Source organism: Talpa europaea (genome assembly GCF_964194135.1).
Source record: "Talpa europaea genome assembly, chromosome: 9".
Classification (NCBI taxonomy): domain Eukaryota; kingdom Metazoa; phylum Chordata; class Mammalia; order Eulipotyphla; family Talpidae; genus Talpa; species Talpa europaea.
Genome location: NC_140076.1, coordinates 69522509 through 69540506, shown reverse-complemented (window position 1 = coordinate 69540506; position 17998 = coordinate 69522509). Strand labels below are relative to the sequence as shown.

At 41.9% G+C, this 17998-nt stretch overlaps 1 protein-coding gene across 4 annotated transcripts in view; it reads right to left on the bottom strand.

Moving 5' to 3' along the window:
- NSD1 (nuclear receptor binding SET domain protein 1) overlaps positions 1-17998 on the bottom strand; it is a gene marked incomplete at both ends in the record, with an annotated part of 143349 nt that overhangs the window by 83578 nt on the left and 41773 nt on the right. For all 4 annotated transcript variants that reach the window (XM_084244170.1, XM_084244171.1, XM_084244172.1 and 1 more), the window contains one exon: positions 10410-10545. In XM_084244170.1, coding sequence (XP_084100296.1) covers positions 10410-10545 — 136 coding nt within the window. The remainder of the gene's footprint in view (positions 1-10409; positions 10546-17998) is intronic.

The window sequence follows — 17998 nt, the reverse complement described above, 5'->3', positions numbered from 1 at the left end:
AAATAAATAAATCTTTAAAAAAAAATCTCTTGACCATTGCAATAGATGCCAAAAAAGCATTCAACAAGATTTAATATCCATTTATGATCAAAAGACTCAATAAAATGGGAACAAATGGAACTTACCTAAACACTATAAAAGCCTTCATATGGCAAACCCTCATACCAAGATCATACTCAATGTTAAAATGCTGAAAGCATTCCCACTTACATTAGGAACAAGACAAAAATCCACTATTACCACACCTACTCAACATGGTATTTGAAGCCCTAGCCAAACCAATTAGGCAAGAAAAAGACATAAAAGGAATTCAGGGCCTCCCTGGTGGTACAAGGGGTTAAGCACCGCACTATGAAGCAATACACAGCCTCTGCAACACGAGTTCGATCCCTGGCCAGGCAGGGAGAAACCCACACGGCGCAGCAGACCTCTCCTGCCTCGCCCGCTGCTCCCCTCAGCAGTGTACTTCAGTCAGACTGCCTGTTCTCTTCCCCACTCTGTCTCTGGTGAATCCTCTCACCCCTCACACCTCTGGCCTGTACCCCAGCTCTTGTATGCATAAATAAATAAATCTTTTTTTTAAAAAAAAGGAATTCAAACTGGGAAGAAGTGGAACTGTCTCTATTCACAGATGACATGTTAATACTTACATAATCCAAAAGACACTCCCAAAAAGTTTCTAGAAATACAGTAAAGTGGCAGAATACAAAATTAATACACAAAAATCAGTGGTATTTCTAAATGCAAACACTGTATCAGAACAAAGGGAAATAAGGACTAGAACCCCATTCACAATCATAGTAAGAATGAAATACCTAGGAGTAAACTTAACAAAGGCGTTGAAGGATCTATATGTTGAAAACTGTAAAACTCACTCTGTTAAAGGAAGTAAGATATAAAGAAATGGAAAGATACAAGGTAGTCATGGACTAAAAGAATGAACCTCATTAAAATGGCCATATTACCAAAGCAACTTACAGATTTAACTCAGTACATATAAAAATACCAATGACTTTTAACAAAGGAATAAAACAATTATAAAATTGACCCTTTTCCACGAAGATGACACAAAAGTAAAGCTGAAGCAAAAGCATAAGTTTTGAAGGCCAAGAAAGCAGTACTGACAGGCACCCACAATCAAAGAAAAAGAAGATCCACACTTCACCCACCTCTCAGGGGTCCGAGACACTGTGACTCCAAAGGTAACCCGAATATCCTAAAAGCACTCCCAGGAGAAACAAGCTTGACCACTGTCATCATCAAGTTCCCTCTGATGACATAGTCAGCCATGAAGAAAATAAAAGACATCAACACAACTGTATTCATTGTAGATGTCAAGGCCAACAAGTGCCAGATAAAACAGACTACAAAAAAGCTCTATGACATCGATGTGGCAAAGATCAACACTCTGATCAGACCTGATGGACACAAGACTTATGTTCAACTGGCTCCTGACTAAGATGCTTTGGATGCTGCCAATAAAATCGGCATCATCCAAACTGAGTCCAGCTGGCTAATTCTAAATACAATTTTTTCACCACAAAAAGATTATATGGAACCACAGAAGGCCCCAAATACATGAAGTAATCCTGAGAGAATGAAAAAGGAAAATGGGGGTCTCATATGTCCCAACTTTAACTGTATTACACAGTAATAGTAATCAAAACAGTACGGTACAGGAAAGAAACAGACTCACATCAATGGAACAGAAGAGAAGACCCAGAGATAAACCCACACAAATATGGACATTTAATCTTTGACAAAGGAGCTACAGCCTATGGAGAACAGACTCTTCAATAAATGGTGTTGGGCCTCCCCTGGTGGCACAGGTGGTTGAGAGCAGCGCTGTGAAGCTATCCGCAGCCTCTGCAGCGCCAGTTTGATTCCAGCCGCCTGGCCAGCGAGGGCCCCACGTGGCTTGGCAGACTTCTTCTGTCGCGCCCACTGCTCTCTTCAGCAGTGTATTTCATCAGTCTGCCTGTTCTGTTCCCCGCTCTATCTCTGGTGAATCCTCTCACCCTCCCACGTATCTGGCCTGTACCTCGGTTCTTGTATAGATGAATAAACAAATCTTTAAAAAAAAATAAATAAGTAAATGGTGTTGGGAACATGGATAGACACATACAAAAAAATAAAACAAGAGGACTCCCTGGTGGCACAAGGGGTTAAGTCTCAGCACTTTGAAGTTGCCAGGGAGCAAGCCACATGGCACAGCAGACCTTTCCTGACTCACCCGCTGCTCCTCTCAGCAGTGTATTTCAGTAGATTCACCTGTTCTGCTCTTACTCCCCCACACACCTTTGGCCTACACCCCAGCCCTTGCATGCATAATAAATTTAAAAAATCTAAAAAAAAGGGCACGAAACAAGATCCATACTTAATTCCATACACAAAAATTAATGCAAAATGAACTAAAGATCTGGATGTAAGAACCTAAAGAAAATATAGGGGAGGGCCTCCCTGGTAGCGCAAGGGGTTAAGCACAGCACTATGAAGCAATCCGCAGCCTCTGCAGCACGACTTCGATCCCGGCCTGACAGAGAGCAACCCACATGGCACAGCAGACCTCTCCTGTCTCGCCCACTGCTCCCTTCAGCAGTGTATTTCAGTCAGTCTGCCTATTCTGTTCCCCACTCTGTCTCTGGTGATCCTCTAACCCCCCTGCATCTCTGGCCTGTACCCCAGCTCTTGTATGCATAAATAAATCAATCTTTGGGGGGAAAAAAAGAAAATATAGGAGACACACTACAGAACATCTACCACAAAGTTGTATTTGGGGACAAAACACCAACAGCAAAGGAAACAAAAGCAAAAATAAACAAGTGGGACTAAAACTAAAAAGCTTTTGAACCTCAAAAGAAACCACAAAAAACAAGGCAACCTACAGAATTAGAAAAAATATTTGCATATCTGACAAGGGGTTAAACTCCAAAACTGACAAGGTTCTTACACAATCCAACAACAAAAAAACCACACAATCCACCCCCCCCCAAAATGGGCAAAGGACCTAAACAGACACTTTACTAAAGAAGACATTCAGATAGCCTTCAGAAATAAGAAAATTTTTTCAACATCACTTACTATAAGGAAAATGCAAATCAAAACCACAATGAGATACCATTTAAGCCCTGTGAGAATGGCCCATATATAAAAAAGAACCAACAAATGTTGGTAAGGTTGTGTTGAAAAAGGAACTCTCATCCACTCTTGGTGGGAATGCAAGCTGGTACAGCCCCTGCGGAAAATGGTATGGAAATTTCTTAGTAAAAATGACAAAATAGTAGCATTTGGTACAAAATGGAGAGACCGCAAGGTGATTATGTTAACTGAAATAAGTCAAAAAGTGAAAGGGCCTCCCTGGTGGCACAAAGGGTTAAGCACAGCACTATGAAGCTATCCACAGCCTCTGCAGCAGGAATTCGATCCCTGGCTGGCCAGAAGCTACCCATATGGTACAGCAGACCTCTCCTGTCTTGTCCACTGCTCCCCTCAGCTGTGTATTTCAGTCAGTCTGCTTGTTCTGTTCCATACTCTGTCTCTGTTGAATCCCCTCACCCCCAGCACCTCTGGCCTGTACTCCAGTTCTTGTATGCATAAATAAATAAATCTTTTTTTTTTTTAAGTGAAAGACAGGTATGAGATGGTTTCTGAAATATAAGTAACAAAAAACATACACAAGCAAAATAGTGAAAGAATGTAATGGTTACCGAAGTGGACAATGGAGGGTGGAGGCGGGGAGGTAGTGAAGGGAGGAAAGGGAGAAAGGTGGAGTACTGACACAGGTAGCTTGATGGAAAATGAGTGGAATATGTCCACATATGGAAGAACAAAAATGTGACATCAAAAAAATTTAAATTAAAGAATAATAATAATAATTATTTTGACAAGAGTTATATGCAAAATTTCCTACTACCAAGTAGTGTCAATGGTAAGACTGGTTATTCTCAATGGTAAGACTGGTTATTCTATCAGATATGTGCTATGAAGATGAACAGAGAAAGGAACATAAGAAAAAAGGAGGGTTATCTTCTTTTTTTTTTTTTTTATAGAGGCATGTTTTATTTATTTATTTGTTTGTTTTTTGTTTATACATGCATTGGGTACAGTCAGAAGCGCGGGAGGGTGAGAGAATTCACCAGAGCCAGAGCAGGGAGCAGAGCAGGTAGAAGGACCGAAGTACACTGCTGAGGGGAGCAGCGGGCAGCAGGAGAGGTCTGCGCGCCATGTGGGACCCTCCTCCGGTGGCCGGGGAGCAGCCGGGGATTGAACCGGCGCTGTAGAGGCTGCGGGCAGCTTCGCAACCCAGCGCTCAACCGCTGCGCCACCGGGGAGGCCCAAGGAGGGTTATCTTCTAAGAGCATTAATTAAGCTTTCCAGAAACTGGCTGACTAACATTTGTTATGAAGCACAGGGAAAAGAAAGAAAAAAAAAAGATAAGGAAAAATACAAAGAAAATGAGAAAAGTAAGATGAAATAACTAGCTCTGACATTAAAGAGATCTATTTAACTTGTTTTATCATCTCTCCAGTAGGGAGCTACATAAATTTACCCTCTCCAGGAAGTTCTCTTGAAATTAAGTTATACTGTTTGATCGCCTGAAAAAGAAAAGGTATCTTTCTAGTAGTAATGGTACTTTCTCTCATGTAATCACACTGACTCAGATCAACAGGCAAGATAGGAATCCACAAATATGACACACCAAACCTACCACCACAACACACTCACCCACTCCTAAAGTCAACACTAGAACAGTGCTGCTCCACCTCCCATCAAGGGTAATTTCTCATTGTGATATAAACCTCATCTAACCTCTTTCCATCTCAGAAATCCTGTTAAGATTCTATCTTTGATTCCTTATCATGCCTGTCTTGCTTCTCTGTATCTTCAGAACTCTTATCAACATTATCTGCATGATCATTCCCATTTAAAAAAATCCTTATGGACCCAATACACCTCTCCAGCTGTGGCAATCCCTCTTCTCTGCCTGACTCCATTTGCTAAAAGCAGTCTAATCCAACTTCAGCCATAATCATACCACCAAAAACCATCACCAGTGATGTACACCTTCTATATTAATGGACATTTCATTTGATGTTTAGGCAATGTTCACCCAAAATGGAACCTTCTTTCTCAAAAGATTCAAGTAACCAATATCATAATCTTCTGGTTTTCTTTTTCCATCTCTAATTCCTACAGATTTTTCCATTCTCTTTTATAAGTCCAGTTTCTTCTACACAGACCTCAAATATTGGCTTCCTGAAAGTATACCTTTTTCTCACTGTACATTTTATCCCATGCTATGTCCATGGCTTTAATACCAAAAAGCAGATGTCACAGTTACAGATGTTCTAATGCTCTCTGTAAACAGCAGCGCTATTTATGCACTAAAGTTAACAACTTGGAAGTTATCTAAGATACAGAAACTTGGGAGAGAGAAACCTTAGGATTTAATTCTCACTCATTCCCCATTACCCATCTTTTAACAATCCATAAAAATTTTATCTAAGTAATTACATAATCTCTTTTTAACCATAATCACTGCAATGACCCTTTTAGCTATTTCCTCTAATTTATTTGTGCTCCCCTACAATCCATTTTCCACACTCGTCAGAGAGTACTTCAAAGAACAAAGGTCAAGATCACATCACCTATTTATAATCCTTTCATGCTATCCCTGTTCTTAGGACAATGTAAAAGTTTAAATTAAAACTACAAGATGCTTTATGACTTGACCCCCTAACTAATTCCCAGCCTCACATTGTACTACCTTCCATCAGTCTATGGGCTTCATTTCCTCTCAAGGATGGAGCATAAATGATTTCCCATACCTTGAACGATCATCTACTTCTTCCCAGTTGATCTAACTGCATTCACTCAAATCTCATATCAAACATAAGGGGCCTGGGCCTCCCTGGTGGTGCAAGGGTTAAAGACACAGCTCTATCAAGTTATTGCCAGCCACTGCAGCATGAGTTCAATCCCTGGCCTGGCCAGGGAGTTGACCCACATGGCGCAGCAGACCTCTCCTGTCTTGCCTGCTGCTCCCCTCAGCAGTGTTTCAGTGGCTCTGCCTGTTCTGCTACCCACTCTGTCTCTGGTGAATCCTCTCACTGCCCTCCACACCTCTGGCCTGTACCCAAGTTCTTGTATGCATAAATAAATAAATCTTTTTTTAAAAAATGGCCCTGAACCAACTCTGCATACAAAGTTCAGGGTATTCCTACTATATCACTAATATCAGTATTTTCCCATAGACATACACTTCTCATTTAAGAAATCATCTATTTAGTGTCTCTTTCACTGGATACTAATTATACAAGAGACCAAACTAAGCTAAAGTTTTGCTCATTACTGAATCGAAACACCAACTACAGCATTTATGCAATGTACCAGGACTTGGCAAATAAATGTGAAGCACCCAACTAGAGTGCAAAAGAACACAATTAGTAAGAAAACAGCAGTGCCATAGGGATACAAGGAGAGAAGGGGCCGATTACGAGAATTTTTTTTAAAAGATTTATTTATATAGACAAGAACTGGGGTACAGGCCAGAGGTGAGGGGGGCAAAAGGATTCACCAGAGACAGAGTGGGGAACAGAACAGGCAGACTGAGTGAAATACACTGCTGAGGGGAGCAGCGGGGGAGTCAGGAGAGGTCCGCTGCACCATGTGGGTAGCTCCCTGGCCAGGGATCAAACTTGTGCTGCAGATAGCTTCACAGGTTGCATCTTTTTTTTTTTTTTTAAAGATTTATTTATTTATTTATTTATACAAGCACTGGGTACAATCAGAAGCGCAGGAAGATGAGAGAATCCACCAGAGCCAGAAGCAGAACAGGCAGACTGATGAAGTACACTACTAAGGGGAGCAGCGGGCGAGGCAGGAGAGGTCTGCGTGCCATGTGGGACCCTCACCGGTGGCCGGGGATCAAACCAGTGTTGCATAGGCTGCGGGCAGCTTCACAGCCCAGCGCTGAACTGCTGCGCCACGGGAGGCCCCACAGGTTGCATCTTAACCCCTTGAGCCACCAGGGAGGCTCTATGAGAATTTTTTACTGGTAGAATTTAAATGTCCAAATAAGCTACCAAAGAGCTAGATAACTTTATTTATTTCCATTTTTCTTTTCTTCTACTTTTTTTCTTTTTTTAAGATTTATTTATTCATTTACAAAAGCACTGGGTACAGTCAGAAGCGCGGGAGGGTGAGAGAATTCACCAGAGCCAGAGTGGGGAGCAGAACAGGCAGACTAAGTACACTGCTGAGGGGAGCAGCAGGCACTGGAAGAGAGGTCTGCATGCCATGTGGGACCCTCGCTGGTGGCTGGGGATCGAACCGGCACTGCAGAGGCTGCAGACAGCTTCACAGCCCAGCGCTCAACCACTGCGCCACAAGGGGAGGCCCTATTTATTTCCTTTTTTTTTTTAAGATTTATTTTTATTTATGTATACAAGAACTGGGGTGTAGGCCAGAGGTACAGGTTGTGAGGATTCACAAGAGACTGAGTGGGGAACAGAACAGGCAGGTTGACTGAAAAACACTGCTGAGGGGAGCAGTGGGCAAGACAGGAGAGGTCTGCTGCACCATGTGGATCAGTTCCTTGGCTGGGGTCGAACTCGTGCTGTGGTGGCTGCCGACAGCTTCATAGTACTGTGACATAACTCCTTGCATCATGAGGGAGGCCCCTACAGATAACATTTTTTTAAAGCAGAAAGCTACCAAGTCTTTGGGACCTCAATATTCAAACTGCAAAATTAAAGCCAGCAATCCTACTTTAGATAAATCATCCTACAGATAAATAGAAATGTATATATGAAATAGTTATTCTTTTTTTATTTCATTTTTATTGTTATGCATTGAATTTAAATATAGATTCAAAAGTTGCCACTGGCTCAAGAGGTAATATGCAGGTTTTTATTTTTTTATACATTTTTTTACATCGTTTTTCATTTTTGCACAAATATGCATTTTCATCTTGGTTATAGTCCCCATACAATTCCCACCTCCCTTGTTTTGATCCTACTCCCTCTCCACCCCATCCCGCCCTCCATAGTGTGTCTCTGGTTTATAGTTACTTGTTGAGTTTGATTTTTATTTTATTAGAATTAGGTTTTTTCCTGGCCCCCTTATTTAGGTTTTCTAAATTCCTGCTATGAATGAGGCCATCTGGTATTTTTCTTTTTCTTTCTGGCTTATTTCGCTGAGCATGATCCCTTCCAGCTCCATCCATGTTGCTACAAATTGCATGAGTTTAATATTTTTGATTGCTGAGTAATATTCCAATGTGTATATATGTACCACATCTTCTTGATCCAGTCATCTATTTTTGGTCATTTGGGTTGTTTCCATAGCTCAGCTATTGTAAATAATGCTGCTATAAACATAGGGGTGCAGGTGCCCTTTTGAATTAATGATTCTGTGTCCTTTGGGTAAATACCTAGCAGTGGAATTGCTGGATCATATGGAAGCTCCATCTTTAGCGGGTTGAAGAATCTCCACAAAGCTTTCCATAGTGGTTGGACCAGTATGCACTCCCACCAACAGTGCAGGAGAGTTCCTTTTTCTCCACATCCTTGCCAACATTTGCTGTTGCTAGTTTTTTTTAATATGCGCCAGTCTCACTGGGAAATACACATTTATTCTTTTTTTTTAATTTTTATTTATTTGTTTTATTTATTTATACAAGCACTGGGTACAGTCAGAAGCGCGGGAGGGTGAGAGAATTCACCAGAGCCAGAGCGGGGAACAGAACAGGCAGACTGACGAAATACACTGCTGAGGGGAGCAGCGGGCGGCAGGAGAGGTCTGCGCACCATGTGGGACCCTCCTCCGGTGGCCGGGGAGCAGCCGGGGATCGAACCGGCGCTGCAGAGGCTGCGGGCAACCTCACAACCCAGCGCTCAACCGCTGCGCCACTAGGGAGGCCCTACACATTTATTCTTTACAACAATGTTTGTGTGCACAAAAGCACAGGTATGTATGTATGTACAGTCTTTAAAATACATGATTAGAAACAACGTGAACATCCATCAACAGGGGAATGGTTATATAAAGTAGAGCATATTAAAAGAGTGGGAAACTACATGGCTTAAAAAAAAAAAAAAAAGGTGAGGCTTTTAATGTACTAATATGGAAAAGCACCCCCTACAAGTGAAAAAGTAAGTCATAAAACATACATACGGTATTTTTATATTATAAGGAGGAGGAACATGAGAACATATTTGAATTTATATAAATTCTAGAAGGAACATTAATAACAGGTGGTTAATTATTAAAAGGAGGAAAACAGAATGGGACAGAGCAAAGGAATGAGTTGACTTTTTAAATTTTATGAACATATCACCTACTCAAAAACTAAAATATATATATCAGGCCTCCCTGGTGGCACAAGGGGCTAAGTCTCAGCACTCTGAAGCTATTGGCAGCCACTACAGCACAAGATCGATCCTCGGCCAGGGAGCTGACCCACATGGTGGAGCAGACCTCTCCTGTCTCACACAGTGCTCCTCTCAACAGTGTATTTCAGTAGATCTGCCTGTTCTGCTCCCAACTCTGTCTCTGGTGAATCCTCTCACACCCAACCCCCGCATCTCTGGCCTGTACCCCAGTACTTGTATGCATAAAGAAATCTTAAAAAAAAAAAAAAAAAGAGGGCCTCCCCTGGTGGCACTGGCACTGGGCTGCAAAGCTGCCCACAGCCTCTGCAGCGCCGGTTTGATCCCCGGCCACAGCTGAGGGTCCCACATGACGCACAGACCTCTCCTGCCGCGCCCGCTGCGCCCCTCAGCAGTTTATTTCATCAGTCTGCCTGCTCTGTTCCCGACTCTGGCTCTGGTAAATTCTCTCACCCTCCCGCACTTCTGATTGTACCCAGTGCTTGTATGTATAAATAAATAGATAGATAGATAGATAGATAGATAGATAGATAGATAGATAGATCTTTAAAAAAAATAAGTAAATAAAAAGATACCTGAGATTCAAATAAAATTAGAAACAAGCTACAATAATTAAAGGAAAACTCTACATCAAGATTTTTAAAATCTTAAAAGTAACTTATTAATAGTCCTTATTATCCTTATTACTGTTTCAACTTTAAAGCTAATAAAAGCAATACAAACCTGTAAACTGAAGTAGGAAAATATTAATATACTAAAAGTGATTCTGGACAATGCAAACTTCAGGTAATAAGACTAATATTTTCCTGGCATCTACAGAAAGAGTAACTGAGAGTACTTAGATCATAGAGCAAAATATAAGCAAAACTTTAAAACAAAGCAAAAAAAAAAAGTAAACAACAGAATTAACAACTCATTCACAAATGTTGAAAGGTAAAACTTCATTATTACTAAAGGCAACTATAAGTTATAATTTCATACAGTATTTTATCATGTATAATCAAATGCAAGTATTACCTTTCATTTTTGAGTGTGTGTTAATCAACGGGTCAGAACAAATCCTGCAGGGCCACCACGGGCGTCTCTTGAATTTTGCCCAGATGAGATCTCCAACTTCATACTTCAGTGGAGTAGACTTTTTCTTGGGTTGACACTTTAGATAGATAAAACATGGAGCATCAGTAAGAATCAAACTTTTATAAAACGATGTATCATCTACCTAATGCCTTCTGAAAAAGCAATGCCTAAAGAATTTTGGGTTAAAAACACTAAAGAGTTTAACAATTACAAAATAAATACAACTGATTAACTTTGTCTTATTTGTTCATAACATAGTCCTTTACTGAGTAGTAGTTCTCAATTTATATTTATATTTGTTTTTTATAAGCAATCTATATTCAGGGTGTAGAGAAGTAAGTTATTTTAATTTCTAAAGAGATAAAAACTGAAATAATACATAGAATCATTGCAAGGAAATTATATTTTTGCCTTGCCCTTCGATCACAACACAATATCAGGGGCATAAAGAGAGAAAATTGTAAAAACAACTTCTGACTGTCAAGATGTTTGGTCCTGGGAGATCTGCAACATCAGCCTGAAATAGGGAGAAACAAAGGAGGCAGGTTGGAGCCACTGCCATGGCCATGACCACAGCACAAGCTCACCAGAAGATGATGAAAAAAAAGCAGAGCGACCCCATTAAAGGAATGGTGCTCAGATGACAGTCTTTCTGCATTAGCCTGCTAGTATTACCTTTCTGCTTACCTGCAAGCAGAGGGACTCAGTCATGCAGTAAAAGCAGAAAAAGGCAATCCAAGAGGGAGGAATCCAAGTAACTTTGTGTCCAACCCTCTTGCCCTTCCCCTGTGTACCTAGAACCAGTCCCATCTTGCTCAAGTGTTCTCTTGTAGTGCTTACAGGTCCCAGCACCAATGACATTCCCTATGCCCTGAATCTGCAGTGGATCCCTTTTGTGCGCCCGCTCAAGCAGTTTCTCTGCCCCCTTGGCAGCTTCTGAAAGAATGTGGTGGTGAGGGTTACCCCTTCCCAGCGTTTTTTATTCCTGTGGGGCACAACCCTACATATTAAAAGTAGCTTTGTACTTCAAAAGAGAGGAGAGACTGGGGCTCCAATATAGTGATATAAGCCTGTAATATCGCAATAAAACACGGTGTGTGTGCTCTGCAGATAATATTCTATAATCCTCTCAAACAAACAGATATTCTTATGAATTAACAATAATGGTTGTAAAAAAAAAAATCCTAAAAACTACAGGTAATAACATTGCAACAGATCTAAATTCTTCCCAGGACATGCAAGACAGGCTGCATCCAGAAAAGAGCACTGCATAACCTCAAGGAACACCTTCGTGTAGAATGTATTACTAACTGAGTTACTTGAACTTGTCCTGGCTGTGTCTTTACTCCAAAAGTAATAAACAATAATCTGCAATCTAAATATCTGCATCTCAGCTCTAAATCCATGTCTTTAAATATTCTGTAAACAGTACATATCTCCCAACTTGAGAGGTAGACAGCTTTGTGTTAAAGACTGAGCTTCACACCTGGTATACTATATAAAGGAGTTGCCAAGTTGCTAGAAAAAACATCTATTTATTACTCCTAAGGAATATGCAAACATTATGATTTTCTTTGAGTGCCATGTCTTGAAAAAGACTTGGTAAGGGGCCTCCCTGGTGGAGCAAGGGGTTAAGACGCAGCCTATAAAGTGATCCCGAGACAGGGAAGTGACCCCACACATGGCGCAGCAGACATTTCCTGTCTCGCCCACTGCTCTGCTAGGCAATGTACTTCAGTCATCCCACCTGTTCTGTTCCCTACTCTGTCTCTGGTGAGACAGAGTGTCTCTTGAAAAAAAACCTGGTAAGCCCCTCCCTCAGACAATCTTCATTCCTTAATATCAGCCTTAAAAAAAGTATCCACCTGGCACAGTTTAAGAGTTCAATAAAGATTATGCTGAATGAATGAAATCATTCAAATGAATGAATAACCCCTCAGCTCAAGGATATAAAAAGTTGGGCTCGGGCCTCCCCGGTGGCGCAGCGGTTGAGCGCTGGGATGCGAAGCTGCCCGCAGCCTCTGCAGCACCAGTTCGATCCCCAGCTGCTCCCCGGCCACCAGAGGAGGGTCCCACATGGCGCGCAGACCTCTCCTGCCGCCCGCTGCTCCCCTCAGCAGTGTACTTCGGTCCCTCTGCCTGCTCTGCTCCCGGCTCTGAATTCTCTCACCGACCCGCACTTCTGACTGTACCCAGTGCTTATATAAATAAATAAATCTAAAATAAATAAGTAAAATTAAAAAAAGAGAAACACTTTATTTAAAAAAAAAAGTTGGGCTCAATTCGGTGATTTGTTAGTTATATTCAAATTTAAGACTCAGCTTTCAAACAGAAATTAAGTTAAATCTCAAAGACTGTCCTTATTGAAAAAACTATGATTAGTTTTTCACATATTAAAGATAATGAGAAATAAAACAGAAATTGCATACTACTTAAAAAAGAAAAAGTTCCAAAGAGACATGTTTGCTTGCTATCAACTTGTAAGTTATCACCAAAAAAAAAAAAAAAAAATCATAGCCAGTTGGCTTTCACTTTTTTAAAAAGATTTATTGATTTATTGATTGATTGATTGATTGATTGATTTATACAAGCACTGGGTACAGTCAGAAGCGCGGGAGGGTGAGAGAATTCACCAGAGCCAGAGAGGGGAGCAAAACAGACAGACTAACAAAATACACTGCTGAGGGGAGCAGCGGGCACGGCAGGAGAGGTCTGCGCGCTATGTGGGGCCCTCCCCGGCCAGCAGGGGATCGAATCAGTGCTGCAGAGGCCGCAGGCAGCTTCGCTGCCCAGTGCTCAACTGCTGTGCCACCAGGGAAGCCCGGCTTTCACATTTTAAAAAAATACCAAGATAGGATCGGAAAACATCCTTTGTATACCTATACTGAAAACTGAAATGTTTACCTATACAGAAAATACAATCATTAGATTTCCACAAATTTGACTATGATCATTTATTTGTCAATCATTGCTAAACTGATAACCTGTCAGAGTTATCCCAAACCTATAGTTAAGCTAACTATTCAAAATCAGCTAAATAACAGTACAGCTGTTTTCCTTTATTTCTTAAAAATTTTTATGGTAAATATACTTAATTCCAATCTATCCTGTTAACAAATCTTAAGTGTACTAGAATTACTGTTCTGTACTAGTACAAAAATATCTTAATAATTTTTAAAAATATATACAATGATATAGAACTTTTTTAATTAATTAATTATTTATTTATGCATACAAGAGCTGGGGTACAGGCCAGAGGTATGGGGAGTGAGAGGATTCATCAGAAACAGAGTTGGGAACAAAAAAGGCAAATTGACTGAAGTACACTGCTGAGGGAAGCAGCGAGAGAGTCAGGAGAGGTCTGCTGCACCATGTGGGTTGCTCCCTGGCTGGCCGGGGAATCAAACTCGTACTGCAGTGGCTTGCTTCAGAGGTTGCATGTTAACCCTTGCACCACCAGGGAGACCCAGATGGAGAACTTTAGGTTAAGAGCTTGAGGAAAAAGGAGGGAAATAGCATTTTGTATGACAATTTCCACAGAACTTATTACAATACTAAGATTCCATTCCCATAAAGTGGTAGGTACAGTGTGGTAGGTACAGTGAGGGGGGAGAACCTGTGTTTCTAAAACAAGCAGCTATATATAAACCAATGTTATGTCAAAAAAATAAATAATAAAAAGGGTCTACAAAATATTTCCTATAAAAATTAAACTCACAGACAACAACAATGGCAGTTCACAAGGTAAAACATATCCCTTTAGATGCTTGATTTATGATACCTAAAATCTATCACTTTCAACAGGTGAAACTCATTTGTTAGGGTGCGGTTATTAATTCAGGCAGAGTATAAACACATAAACTTAGTAGAAATCATATTCTGAACATCTGTTAACATTCTGCTGCTTCTAGCAATTCCAGATAGAAAAAAAATTTTTAATAATAATAATTTAAGGGTCTCTCTGGTGGCACAAGGGGTTAAGACACAACCTATGAAGCTATCTACAGCCTCTGCAGCATGAGTTCAATCCCCAGCAGGGCAGGGAGCTACCCACATGGAGCAGCAGCCCTCTCCTGACTCGCCCGCTGCTCCCCTCCAGCAGCGCACTTCGGTCAATCTGTCTGTTCTGTTCCCCACTCTGTCTCTGGTGATCCTCTCATCCCCAACACCTATAGCCTGTACCCCAGCTCTAGTATGCATAAATAAATCTTTTTTAAAAATAATGATTTAAAAATAACAAATCTGTAATTTTTTTTTTTTTTTGCGTGCGTGTGTGTAGAAGAACTGGGGTGTAGGCCAGAGGTGGGGGGAGGCAGATTCACCAGAGACAGAGTGGGGAGCAGTGAGCGAGACAGGAGAGGTCTGCTGTGCCATATATGTGGGCTAGCTCCCTGGCCAGGGATCAAACTCAGACTGCAGCAGTGAAGGTACTGAGACTTAAACCCTATGCTAAAAGGGAGGTCCAATAAATTCAAATTTTTTTTTTTTTTTTAGAGGCATGCTTTATTTATTTGTTTGCTGGTTTGTTTGTTTGTTTTGTTTATACAAGCACTGGGTACAGTCAGAAGCGCGGGAGGGTGAGAGAATTCACCAGAGCCAGAGCAGGGAGCAGAGCAGGCAGAAGGACCGAAGTACACTGCTGAGGGGAGCAGCGGGCGGCAGGAGAGGTCTGCACACCATGTGGGACCCTCCTCCGGTGGCCGGGGAGTAGCCGGGGATCGAACCGGCGCCGCAGAGGCCGCGCGCAGTTTCGCAACCCAGTGCTCAACCGCTGCGCCACCGGGGAGGCCCTAAATTCAAATTTTTTAAAAGAACTATAATGGGCCTCCCTGGTGAGGCAAGGGGTTAAGACACAATGTATGAAGCTATCTGCAGCCACTGCAGCACAAGTTCAAGCCACAGTCAGCCAGGGAGCAACCCACATGGCGCAGCAGACCTTTCCTGACTCACCTGCTGCTCCCCCCAGCAGTGTACTTCAGTCAGTCCACCTGTTCTGTTCCCCATTCTGTCTCTGGTGAATCCTCTCACCACCCACACACTCTGGCCTGTACCCCAGTTCTTGTATGCATAAATAAATAATTTTTTTTTAAAAAAATACTATATTGTACTGAGCTATTTCAGCTTTTCTTCTGAATCAAAGCAAAGCTAACTCCATTTTTTTTTAAGATTTATTTATTTATACAAGAACTGGGGTACAGGCCAGATGCGTGGGAGGGTAAGAGGAATCACCAGAGACAGAGCGGGAAACAGAACAGGCAGACCGACTGAAATACACTGCTGAGGGGAGCAGCGGGCGCAACAGGAAAGGTCTGCCGTGCCATGTGGGATTCTCGCCAGCCGGCTGGGATCGAACCCCGTGCTGCACAGGCTGCAGACAGCTTGACAGTGCGACGCTCAACCATCTGCGCCACCAGGAGGCCAGACTCCATTATTCTTAGGGCAAAAATAGGTAGTTCCAATTCATTATAAACAACACACATCTAAGGTGAGAGTTCACTAGCACATTGTTGATCCTTTAATATCAGAGAATTTTGAGTGAATAAAATTAAAACAGATAACCTTGCCAGTTTTATAAGCTGTTTAACAAATATTTTGCAATATGGGGCCTCCCTTGTGGCGCAAGGGGATAAGCACCACACTATGAAGCAATCCACATCTTCTGCAACACGAGTTCCATACCCAACCAGCCAGTAAGAAACTCACATGGTGCAGCAGACCTCTCGTCTCATCCGCTGCTCCCCTCAGCAGTGTATTTCAGTCAGTGAGTCTGCCTGTTCTGTTCCCCACTCTGTCTCTGGTGAATCCTCTCACCCCCCACGCCTCTGGCCTGTACCCCAGCTCTTGTATGCATAAATAAATAAATCTTTAACAAAATAATCTTTAACAAAAAATCTTTTTAAAAACTATTCAATATATGAAAAATGTAATAAATTAACACATATGAAAAACAGTAAGTATAGGGGCCTCCATGGTGGTGCAAGGGGTTGAGACACAGCCTATGAAGCTATCTGCAGCTGCTGCAGCACGAGTTTGTTCCCCAGCCAGGGAGCTGCCCACATGGCGCGGCAGACCTCTCCTGACTTGCCCATTGCTCCCCTCAGAAGTGTATTTCAGTCAATCTGCCTATTCTGTTTCCGGCTCTGTCTCTGCTGAGTCCTCTCAACCCCCATACCTCTGGCCTGTTCCCCAGTTCTTGTATGCATAAATAAATCTTAAAAAAAAAATCAGTAAGTGTATAATAAACCATATTAACAAAATAAAGGCAAAAAGACATCAACATTTATGCAGAAAAAATAGTCTGACAACATGCAACTCATTCATGAGAATTTAATAAACTAGGAATAGAAGAAAACTGCCTCAACATAACAAATGTCTCTCTCTCTTTCTCTCTCTCTCACACACACACACACACACAGAGAGAGAGAGAGAGAGAGAGAGAGAGACAGAGAGAGAGAGAGAGAGAGAGAGAGAGAGAGAGAGAGAGAGAAATAGAACGTGAGCATGCGAGAGAGAGCACAAGCATACTTAATGGTAAAAGACAAAAAGGTTTCCCACTAGGATGATGAACACAGCTAGGATGCTTCCTTTTGTTACCTCTATTCAACAAACAACTGGATTTTCTTGTCAAGACTGCTAGACAAGAAAAAAATAAATAAAAGGCAACCAAACTGGGAAGCAATATGTAAAATTATCTCTATTTGCAGATCTTACATGTAAAAAACCCTAAATATTCAACAAAAAATGTTTTAATTAATTGATTCAGCAACATGGGACGCTACAATTGCAACACAAAAGAATCAGCTGCATTTCTATATATTAACAATCATTAAAAAGAGGATGAAAACCTATTTACAAAAGCATCAAAAAGAATAAATCAAAAAAGAAAATGAAAACAATTCTACTGACAATAGCATCAAAAAGAATTAAAATACTTAACCAAGGAGATGAAAGACTCATACTACAAAACATTGTTGAAAGAAAACATACATGGAGGGCCTCCCCTGGTGGCGCAGCAGTTCAGCGCTGGGCTGAGAGGCTGCCCGCAGCCTGCAGCGCCGGTTCGATCCCCAGCCGAAGGCGAGGGTCCCACATGGTGCTCAGACCTCTCCTGCCACCCGCTGCTCCCCTCAGCAGTGTATTTCATCAGTCTGCCTGTTCTGTTCCCTGCTCTGGCTCTGGTGAATTCTCTCACCCTCCCACGCTTCTGACTGTACCCAGTGCTTGAATGAATAAATATATCTTAAAAAAAAAAAAAAAAACATACATGGAAACAAATCTATGTTTATGGCCTGGAAGACTTAATATTGTTAAGATGTCGGGCCTCCCCGGTGGTGCAGCGGTTGAGCGCTGGGTTGCGAAGCTGCCCGCGGCCTCTGCGGCGCCGGTTCGATCCCCAGCTGCTCCCCGGCCACCAGAGGAGGATCCCACATGGTGCGCAGACCTCTCCTGCCACCCGCTGCTCCCCTCAGCAGTGTACTTCGGTCCTTCTGCCTGCTCTGCTCCCCGCTCTGGCTCTGGTGAATTCTCTC